Below are 11648 nucleotides of genomic sequence, written 5' to 3'. Positions count from 1 at the left end.
ACTGTGTTAAAATAACATTTTTCCTCAATTCAGAATTTGACTTTTTCCACTGGATGGAAGTGTTTGATTTCATTGTACAATGAATTTATACTATTTTTTCCTTCTTCTTCTACTCTTTGATTTTTATTGATATATATATCTATATCTGTGTGTATATAGTATATATATATATATAGTGTGTATATATATATAGTGTGTGTATATATATAGTGTATATATATATATATATAGTTTTCTTGCTTTTATCTTTTTTTTCTTTTTTGTGACTCTCTGGAATCCAAAATTTTCAGGGCAGACTTCTTTTGCCTGATTCAGTTTTAATTGTGTGGCTGCATGTCTCCATCTGTGTGATGCAGGAGCTCCAAACTGAACTGCTTCTGCAGACAGCAGAGGGAGCTTTAGTACCATCTATTGTGAAGGAACAAGTTGGAAAACTCAAGAGTTTTTTGACTTTTCACAGACAGGAAGCTAGAGTTTTCTGTAACAAATGTGAGGGAACCATCTTCTGTATTTCATAACTGGAAACTGGTGGAAGATTTCTTTCATGTCTTTGTTTTTTTGACTAACAAAGAAACTTGGACTCCACATACTTCTTGTGTCTCATGAAAGCCAAGAGAGTGGAAATTGGGAGTACATCATATAGTAGGGTTAGTAGTATGCATGTATAGTTAGAAGTGCAGTGCAGACTATACTTGGTATGGAGCCAGCCAGCCTAGAGTCTGTTACATCTTGCCCTCTGCTGAGCTGTACAGGTGTCACAGTATCACTAAGGTTGGAAGAGACCTCAAGGTTCGTCGAGTCCAACCTGTCACCACAGACCTCATGACTAGACCACAGCACCAAGTGCCATGTCCAGTCCCCTCTTGAACACCTCCCTGGGCAGCCCATTCCAATGACGAACGACTCTCTTGGTGAAGAGCTTTCTCCTCACCTCCAGCCTAAACTTCCCCTGGTGCAGCTTGAGACTGTGTCCCCTTGTTCTGGTGCTGGTTGCCTGGGAGAAGACACCAACTCCTTCCTGGCTACAACCACCTTTCAGGTAGTTGTGGAGGGCAATGAGGTCACCCCTGAGCCTCTTCTCCAGGCTAAACAACCCCAGCTCCCTCAGCCTCTCCTCACAGGGCTGTGCTCAAGGCCTCTCCCCAGCCTTGTTGCCCTTCTCTGGACACCTTCAAGTGTCTCAATGTCTTTCTTAAACTGAGGGGCCCAGAACTGGACACAGTACTCAAGGTGTGGCCTAACCAAAGCAGAGTACAGGGGCAGAATGACCTCCCTGCTCCTGCTGGCCACACTATTCCTAATGCAGGCCAGGATGCCATTGGCCCTCTTGGCCACCTGGGCAAACTGCTGGCTCATGTTTAAGTGGCTGTCAATCAGCACCCCCAGGTCCCTCTCTGTTTGGGAGCTCTCCAGCCACTCTGACCCCAGTCTGTAGCTCTGCATGGGGTTGCCATGGCCAAAGTGCAGCACCTGGCACTTGGATTTGTTGAATGCCATCCCGTTGGACTCTGCCTATCTGTCCAGTCGGTCGAGTCAGTTTGTCCCTGCAGTCTGTTCAGTTTTGCATGGCTGTACCTCTGGGTTTTGAACTACCTCCACAAATTCAGACCTTAAAAGCTTTCCATGAACCTGAAGTACTTATTGGGAGTTCTGGGGTATCTGAGTAATTCTGCAGGGAAACACCTTGGTTCTGAAGGGCTTACTGGTTTCAGCTTAACAGCAGTGATGCCAGATCTGGTCCTATTCCATCCTGACATTCAGGTGTTCCTGAGCTTTTCTGTATTTCCACCTCCAGGGAGGTGTGAACTGTGTGTCTGTGTGCAGCCATTTGAGGTTGGTCTTGTAGAGCATCTTGGCTCTGGCCTTTCTTACTTGGGTGTACCTATGCTGTTTGTACAGTTCAGCTCACCCTGAAGAAGGAACTCTTGAATTCATGAAATGCTGCTTCTGAGCTGACCAAACCTCACTGACTCTGGATAATTCTTCATAGAGCCAAGTCAAAAGCCTTTGCATTCAGAGTATCCTTATTTAACAGCATGGGTAACCAGCAGCAGGCAATTCATACTTGCCAGACTGGGTTGGCAAAACAGTTTGCTGCTTTTCCTTGCAGAAAAGCCTGGGCATAATTCCTGGTGCTAACTTCTCCCTTTCAAGTGAATGCAATTTTGCAGAAGCTGCCTATTTTTAACTCATTTCTTTTTCTTGTGCCCTGCCATCTGATGCTGTCACATAGCACCTTTCACACTCTGGACATGTCTCACTCAGAAGCCTGGAAAGTGTGGCAGTTACCAGAAGTGCGTGCTGAAAGATCAAATTCACAGGTTTATTGCTCAAGGAAATAAAGTGCTGTAAGCAGGGCAAAGCTGTGCTGTATGCTTGTTCCATCAATAAACTGTGTAGGAATTTGCAATATTTTGTTAGCAAGTTAAAATTTAGAGGCAAACATCCTTACACTTGGATCAGTTAAGAGGAATGAAGATGAGTACATAAAATCCAGTGAGTTCTAGTGAAACAGGTAGTTATCATAGTGTCATTCAAGGTTGGAAGGGACCACAAGAATCATCTAGTTCCAAGCCCCTGCCATGGGCAGGGACACCCCACGCTAGATCAGCCTGGCCAGAGCCTCATCCAGCCTGGGCTTAAACACCTCCAGGGATGGGGCCCCAACCACCTCCCTGGACAACCCATTCCAGGGCTTCACCACTCTCATGGGGAAGAACTTCCTCCTCACCTCCAGCCTGAATCTCCCCACCTCCAGCTTCATTCCATTCCTCCTAGTCCTATCACTACCTGAAATCCTGACAAGTCCCTCCCCAGCCTTCTTGTAGGCCCCCTTCAGATACTGGAAGGCCACAATTAGGTCACCTCAGAGCCTTCTCTTCTCCAGACTGGACAGCCCCAACTCTTTCAGTTATACCTCTGTGCATTTTTTATTTGGTGTTTTTCAAAGTATTTATACTGATCATATTTAGTTGAGGATTTATTTATATGTATCTATCTGGTCTAGTTGAGGATGCCCCTGCTTACTGCAGAGGGGGTTGGACTAGATGACCTTTGGAGGTCCCTTCCAACTCAGACCACTCTATGATTCTGTGATTTGAGTTTGTTTTTCAACTACATGAAAAGAACAGAGCATAGTTGTAAGTAATCCCCTCAGTTTAGGAAGGCCCCTCAGTTTAGGAAAGATGTTGACTTGCTGGAACATGTCCAGAGAAGGGCAACGAAGCTGGGGAGGGGGTTGGAACACAGCCCTGTGAGGAGAGACTGAAGGAGCTGGGGTTTGCCTGGAGAAGAGGAGGCTCAGAGGAGACCTTATTGCTGTCTACAACTCCCTGAAGGGAGGTTGTAGCCAGGTGGAGGCTGGTCTCTTCTCCCAGGCAACCAGCACCAGAACAAGAGGACACAGTCTCAAGCTGCATCAGGGGAGGTTTAGGCTGGAGGTGAGGAAGAAGTTCTTCCCAGAAAGAGTGATTGGCCACTGGAATGTGCTGCCCAGGGAGGTGGTGGAGTCACTATCACTGGAGGTGTTTAGGAAGAGACTGGATGGGGTGCTTGGTTTAGTTGATTAGATGGTGTTGGATGATAGGTTGGACTTGATGATCTCAAAGGTCTTTTCCAACCTGGTGAATTCTATTCCATTCCATTCCATTGCTTATACCAAGCTCATTTTAAATAGAAGAGTTTCAAATTTGAAAGAGTTACTCTGTGCTTACTAATTATTATTTTTTTTTGGTCATTGATCATAGAACCATAGAATTGTTTTGGTTGGAAAAGATCTCTATGATCATCAAGTCTAACAGTCAACCTAAGACCACCATGGCCATTAAGCCATGCAGTTGATGCTATTGCAACTCTAGTTCTAGAACCATTGAGTGGTTTGATTTGGGAGGGACCTCTAAAGGTCATCTAGTCCAACTCACCTGCAGTGAGCAGGGACATCCTTCACTACATCAGGTTACCCAGAGCCCTGTCAAGCCTAACCTTGAGTATCTCCAGGGATGTGGCCTCCTGGGCAACCTGTTCCAGTGCTCAACAACCCTCATGGTAAAGAACTTGTTCCTAACATCCAGTCTTAATCTACTCTTCTCTTTGAAACTCTTTTCTCTTGTCCTATCACTCCAGGACTTTGCAAACAGTCCCTCTCCATCTTTTCTGTAGGCCCCCTTCATCTACTGGATGGCTGCTATTAGGTCTCCCTAGAGCCTTCTCTTCTGCAGGTTGAACAACCCCAGCTCCCTCACCTGTCCTCATAGCAGGGGTGTTTCCAGCCCCTTGATCATTTTCATGGCCATCCTCTGGACCTGCTCCATCAGGTCTGTGTCCTTCCTGTGTTGAGGGCTCCAGAGCTGGACACTGCTCCAGGTGAGGTCTTACCACAGAGTGAAGTAGCAGAATCACCTCTCTAATCTTGTCCTCTCAGACAAGATTACAATCCAGTAATTACCACATTTTTGCAATACATTGCTATAAAAACATTTTTCAGTGGTAGTGACTGAAACAAGTGTTTTTACAGATGGGCCTGCTTTGATTTAAAATGCAAGCAATGCACGAAGGATTTCTCTTGAGTTACAAACCATAACTTTATAATTGTATGGATACAGTTGTATGGCTTCATTGTTTTGATAAGTCAGCCAAATTTGATAGGAATATGTGACATGGGGGGGAAAAAATCACTTTGACATTCGTTTATGGATGTCACTTAGCAGCAGATCCCACAATAGCAGTGGAGTGGAGTGGAGTGGAGTGGAATGGAATGGAATGGAATGGAATAGAATAGAATAGAATAGAATAGAATAGAATAGAATAGAATAGACCAGGTTGGAAAAGTCCTTGAGATCATTGAGTCCAACCTATCATCCAACACCATCTAATCAACTAAACCATGGCACCAAGTCTCTTCCTAAACACTTCCAGTGATGGTGACTCCACCACCTCCCTGGGCAGCACATTCCAATGGCCAATCTCTCTTTCTGTGAAGAACTTCTTCCTAACATCCATCCTAAACCTCCCCTGGTGCAGCTTGAGACTGTGTCCTCTTGTTCTGGTGCTGGTTGCCTGGGAGAAGAGACCAACCCCTGGCTACAACCTCCCTTCAGGTAGTTGTAGAGAGCAATGAGGTCTCCCCTGAGCCTCCTCTTCTCCAGGCTAAACAATCCCAGCTCCCTCAGCCTCTCCTCGTAGGGCTTGTGCTTGAGGCCTCTCCCCAGCTTTGTTGCCCTTCTCTGGACAGTTGGGTGTATCTCTTCTGAGATGTTTGACTCAGTAACTGTTTACAATTAACAGATTGAGCCTTTGTTTTCTTTCAGCAGCTCTCTGTGTTGCCCTGGCAGTTGTGTTTTCAAGTTTCTCCTGAAATTCTGGGAACATGCAGGCAATTTAAAAAACCAAAGCAATTGGCTCTTCCACTGTGTCACTGGAGATTTGAGATTTTGCAGGTTCTTGATGGGTTTTGGTGGTTTTGGGGGTTGTTTGTTTTTTTTCTCACCAGTCATCAGTCTGCTGGTGATTAAAAGAATGGCTCTGCAAACCTGTGGCCCGTTGTGAAAGTGCGTGACATAAAGTCATGTCCAAGTGGAATTAGCCAAGATAATGGTTATCCAAGTGTCATAAAGTAACAGCCTCTTGGTCCAAATTACTTCATGTATCTTGATGCCTGTCAAATACCAGGAAGACAGTTGTACCATTTGTTTCCTAATCTCTTGGCTGTCATTAGCAGTGTGGGTATTTGCTCACTGTACTGTTTCCAGAATGTCAGCTGCTGATCTTAAAACAGACCTTCCCCTACAGTACTCCTATCTGCATATGATTAGCTGTTGGAGGCTGGTTGTATTCCTTATGCCAGCAATTAGTTGCATATTTCGACCATCAGGTCACCAGTATCTGTACCTCGCAATTTATCTTCAGCACGTGCTCGAGTGTTTTATAACCCAGGCTAACACTGCTTTCAAAAGTCAGATGCTGAGTAGAGTAAAACAATGTTAGAGGCATAACATTTAGTCTTTTTTTAGTCTGCAGAAGGGAAGACTGAGAGAGGATTTAATAAAATATCTGAGGGCTGGGTGTCAAGAGGGAGGGGACAGGCTCTGCTCACTTGCACCCTGTGATAGGACAAGGGGCAATGGATATAAACTACAGGAGGTTCCACCTCAGCATGAGGAGGAACTTGTCACTGTGAGGGTCTCAGAGGGCTGGTAAAGGCTGCCCAGTGAGGTTGTGGAGTCTCCTTCTCTGGAGACTTTCAAGACCCATCTGGATGTGTTCCTGTGCAACCTGTGCTAGATTCTATGGTCGTGCTCTGGCATGGGGGGTTGGTCTTGATGATCTCTGGAGGTCCCTTCCAACCCCTAACATCCTGATTTTTCAACTGTTGTTTCATATACTGATTGTATTTTATTCTAAATGCAAGGAATATTTGCACTTCCTCTATAGGCAGACCCTCTTACCACCAAATGCTGTGATGGCTTTTCTGTGTGGTCATTAGCTAAAGCAGGATGCAGCTTTCTTTGTTGTGTCGTTACTCAGCTGTTGCAATGCAGTTTTACCACTATCTTTAGTCATACTCTAATGTGCACCCAGGGAGGTGGTGGAGTCACCATCTCTGGATGTGTTCAAGAGGAGACTGGATGTGGCACTTGGTGCCATGGTTTAGTCATGAGGTCTGTGGTGACAGGTTGGACTTGATGATCTTTAAGGTCTCTTCCAACCTTGGTGATTCTGTGATACATACCAGAATGCTGCTGTATTTTACTCTTTCTGTTGCATTTTGTGGGATGCTGTTATGATCTCTTTTCTCAGAGTTTAGTTGCAGTTTGTGTGTCTAAGACTTTGCATGTTTGTTATTTTCCTGCCATTTCCTAAGAAAGATACAGAGTTCTTTCTGGGGCATGTTAGAAGGGGTGTGGTTGGAAGGTCAAGAGGGGTTCTCCTCCCCCTCTCCTCTGCACTGGTGAGGCTGCATCTGGAATATTGTGTCCAGTCCTGGGAACCTCAGTTCAAGAAGGACCTCAGGGAACTGCTTGAAAGAGTCCAGCACAGAGACACAAAAAATTATTAGGGAAGTGGAACATCTTCCTTATGAGGAGAGACTGAGGGAGCTGGGGCTCTGTAGCTTGGAGAGGAGGAGACTGAGAGGTGACCTCATTAGTGTTTATAAAGATGTGCAGGGTCAGTGCCAAGAGGATGGAGCCAGGCTCTGCTTGGTGATGCCCAATGACAGCACAAGGGGCAATGGGTGGAAGTTCACAGCATCACAGTGTAACTAAGGTTGGAAGAGACCCCAAGGATCATCGAGTCCACAGACCTCATGACTAGACCATGGCACCAAGTGCCACGTCCAGTCTCCTCTTGAACACCTCCAGGGATGGTGACTCCACCACCTCCCTGGGCAGCACATTCCAATGACGAACAACTCGCTCAGTGAAGAACTTCCTCCTCACCTCAAGTCTAAACCTCCCCTGGCGCAGCTTGAGACTGTGTCCCCTTGTTCTGGTGCTGGTTGCCTGGGAGAAGAGACCAAGCCCTTCCTGGCCACAACCACCTTTCATGTAGTTGTAGAGGGCAATGAGGTCCCCCCTGAGCCTCCTCTTCTCCAGGCTAAGTTGAGGCATAGGAAGTTCTATGGAAATGAGGAAAAACTTTTCCACTGTGAGGGTGACAGAACACTGGAACAGCCTGCCCAGGGGGATTGTGGAGTTATTCAAGGCCTGCCTGGATGCATTCCTATGTGATCTGGTCTAGGTGATCCTGCTCTGGCAGGGGGCTTGGACTGGATGATCTTTCAAGGTCACTTCCAGCCCTCAACATTCTGTGATTCAATGTTTTTATTCCTAAATCAACTTTCTTTTTGCCATGATTTTTCTCTGAACGTGCAGCAGATGGAAACCAATGAGCCATACAGGAAGCTTAGATGATATCTTGACATAGTGATTTGGCAATCTCTCTGAATTCTTATTTCTTTGTTTCCCATGTTAAACAACTCCAGTTCTGTTCCAAGTAGCTATAGGTTGAGCTTCTTGTTTTGCTGTCTTTGGAGCTGATAGTTTCACATTTCATGCTACATCAGCAGTAGATCAACTTGTAAAAAATAAGTTCTGTCTTTTGTCTGTTTCCTGTGCTATGCTTTCTTTTCACTTCTAGGCCAAATATTATATTTAAAAGAGAATATTATTGTTTTTAATGGCATCTAAGTATTAGAATTGGTTGAAAAAATACCTGTGAATGTTTCCTATTGAAAGCAGCTGAGCTGAAACACAAGGGATGTACCTGTTTTCATTAAAAGCTATGTGAGAGGCTACCAATTTTATATTGAAACTTAAATAAAAGAGGCAAACAAAGCCAGATTAGTACTAAACCAGAAGAATGTTACTTGAATGTTTGGAGCATAGGTCTTGTACTGTGCAATATGGAAACCCAGTTTTGACTGGCTTAACTGGAGTACGTGCTTGCAGTACCCTTAGTATCAAAAGCTTTGCTGATACTGATTCAGTTTCACTTCATGCCACTGAACTAGGAAACATTCATGTATGTGCAGAGGGACCTTGACAGGCTGGACAGATGGGCAAAGTCCAAGGGCATGAGATTTAACACATCCAAGTGCTGGGTTCTATGCATTGGCCACAACAACCCCATGCAGTGCTACAGGCTGGGGTCAGAGTGGCTGGAGAGTGGCCAGGCAGAAAAGGACCTGGGGGTACTGGTGGATAGTAGACTGAACATGAGCCAGCAGTGTGCCCAGGCAGCCAAGAAGGCCAATGGCATCCTGGCCTGTATCAGGAACAGTGTGGCCAGCAGGAGCGGGGAGGTCATTCTGCCCTGCACTCAGCACTGGTTAGGCCGCACCTTGAGTCCTGTGTCCAGTTCTGGGCCACTCAATTGGAGAAAGATGTTGACTTGCTGGAAGATGTCCAGAGAAGGGCAACAAAGCTGGGGAGAGGTCTGGAGCACAGTCCTGTGAGGAGAGGCTGAGGGAGCTGGGGTTGCTTAGCCTGGAGGAGGCTCAGGGGAGAGCTTATTGCTCTCAGGTAGTTGCAGCCAGGTGGGGGTCGCTCTCTTCTCCCAGGCAGCTAGTGACAGCATGAGAGGACAGAGTCACAAGCTGTGCCAGGGGAGGTTTAGGTTGGATGTTAGGAAGGAATTCTTCCTAGAAAGAGTGAATGGCAAGTGGAATGTGCTGCCCAGAGAGATGGTGGAGTCACCATCCCTGGAAGTGTTTAAGAAGAGACTGGATGAGGCACTTAGTGCCATGGTTTAGTTGATTAGATGGTGTTGGGTGATCAGTTGGCCTTGACGATCTCGAAGATCTTTTCCAAGCTGGTTAATTCTGTATTCTGTACAGTAATTTTCACTATATAATCTTTAAAGAAACTAAGGTTTTACTCAATCAAAATCATGCAGAGAGTGTATTAGAGCAGGAATTGGTATGTAAGTCCAATTTACTGAAATATTTCTGAAGCCATCGTTGTGTGCACAAACATAGTGGGGATGCTGTGTCTCCTACTCAGACAGGAGACAGCTTGCTCTCTGCCCACACTGGGTAGCTTTCATTTCAGTTAATGCCAGCTGAAATGTCACCATTAAATGTTGTTCTTCCAGCTTTTAGTAGTGCCAAATGTAGTGTGGCTGGATTAATATAGATGTACTTTATTTTCTTACATGACATGCTTTATAACATTGCAGAAATATTACGGACGATGAATCCTCTGTGGATGAACTCCGAGGCACGCTGCGGTTCTTTGCGTCTGTGTTAGTTCGGAGAATCCACAAGGTAAGGTGACTTAAGTGATGTTGGTTTTCTGTCAGAAGTTACTGATACCTGTATCAGGAACAGTGTGGCCAGCAGGAGCAGGGAGGTCGTTCTGCCCCTGTGCACTGCACTGGGGAGGCCGCACCTTGAGTCCTGTGTCCAATTCTGGGGCCCTCAGTTTAGGAAAGATGTTGAGTTGCTGGAATGTGTCCAGAGAAGGGCAACAAAGCTGGGGAGGGGTTTGGAACACAAGCCCTGTGAAGAGAGGCTGAGGGAGCTGGGGTTGCTTAGCCTACACAAGAGGAGGCTCAGGGGAGACCTTACTGCTGTCTACAACTACCTGAAGGGAGGTTGTAGCCAGGTGGGGGCTGGTCTCTTCTCCCAGGCAACCAGCACCAGAACAAGGGGACACAGTCTCAAGCTGCACCAGGGGAGGTTTAGCTGGATGTTAAGAAGAAATTCTTCATAGAAAGAGTAATTGCCCATTGGAATGTGCTGCCCAGGGAGGTGGTGGAGTCACCATCACTGGAGGTGTTTAGGAGGAGACTTGATGGGACGCTTGGTGCCATGGTTTAGTTGGTGTTGGATGGTGGGTTGGACGTGATGATCTTGAAGGTCTCTTCCAACCTGGTCTGGTCTGGTCTATTCTATTCTATTCTATTCTGTGCTGTGCTGTTCTATATCCATCTGCAATGAGTTCTTTAACCTTTTTGTGTTTTCATAGTGATTCTAAAGTCAGTTTTACAGAGAGTATAGGCAGTTTCCACCTAAGCTCCTTCTTTGTGTTTTCCATTTTCTCCTTTCAGAGCTTGTCTCATTCCTGGTTATAAACCACCTTTGAAGATTCATCTTTGGAAATGTTGAACAGCAGGCTGGATATGGGTATTTGGTTTGGCTGAGCTGGAGTTAGTTCTCCCCAGAGCATCTTTCTGGTGCTGTGTTTTGCAGTGCTGTAGCTGGGTGTTGATAGCACCCCAGTGTTTTGACTACTGCTGAGCCAAGAACCAAGGCTTTGCTTTTTCAACATTTCCCCACCCCAAGAGCATGCTCAGAGGTGGGCAAGTTCTTGGGAGGGGAAACAGCCAGGCCAGCTGACCCAAACTGACCAAAGGGGTATCCCATGTCATATGCTGTCAGCTCAGATATATAAGCAAAGCGAAAGAAGGAATTGTGGGGACACTGATTGATGGCATCTGTCCTCTGCAGCAGCTGCTACACATATTGAAGCCCTGCTTCCTAGGAGTGACCAAACTATCATCTGGCTTGGTGGGAAGTTTGCTTGTGCTTCCACATGCAGCCTCTGCTTTTGCTTCACAGTATTAAAATAGCTTCTACCTTATTACAGGGCTTTTGTTATATTTTCCCCTCTCCCCTGTCCATCTAAGAAGGGGAGTGATACAGAGCAGCTTTAGTGGGCAGCTGGCTCCCAGCCAGGGCCAAACCACCATAATACAGCATTGAGCAACATGATCTAGTGAAAGATGTCTGCCTATGGCATGGGGTTTGCACTAGGTCATCTTTGAGAGTCCCCTGCAACCATTCTATCATTCCGTGGTTCTCACACTTATTTATTTTTTCATACCAGTGTAAGGCATTATTTAAACCTTGGAATAATCTTCAATCTGTCTTTTGGTGACTGAACCCAAGTGGAAAGAATTTTGAGAGTTACTGAAAGAAACTACTAGAAATTAGTTAGTAATGTACCTGTCTCACAGCTTCTGCTTGCTTGACTTGTTTAAATGCAGACAACATCCTTACATTGTCTGTAAAGTACAGACTGCCACTAAGTGAATAACTCACCACAAGAGTTAAAACAAGTATGCTTCTTACACTGAGGAAACATTCTGTAGACTAAAGGTTCAAATTCTATGTTCCCTGTGTTCAATATATTAGCACATAGACTCTC

The 11648-nt window shown here is 45.7% G+C and overlaps 1 protein-coding gene across 2 annotated transcripts in view; it reads left to right on the top strand.

Annotated features, from left to right (window-relative positions):
• The window catches only part of SNX14 (sorting nexin 14), an 85155-nt gene that overhangs the window by 15894 nt on the left and 57613 nt on the right, over positions 1-11648 (top strand). For both annotated transcript variants that reach the window (XM_054162566.1, XM_054162564.1), the window contains exon 6: positions 9676-9763. In XM_054162566.1, coding sequence (XP_054018541.1) covers positions 9676-9763 — 88 coding nt within the window. The remainder of the gene's footprint in view (positions 1-9675; positions 9764-11648) is intronic.

This window comes from Dryobates pubescens, chromosome 6 (assembly GCF_014839835.1).
Source record: "Dryobates pubescens isolate bDryPub1 chromosome 6, bDryPub1.pri, whole genome shotgun sequence".
NCBI lineage: Eukaryota > Metazoa > Chordata > Aves > Piciformes > Picidae > Dryobates > Dryobates pubescens.
Note: the sequence above shows the minus strand (reverse complement) of the source record. Positions and strands in the feature narration are given on the sequence as shown.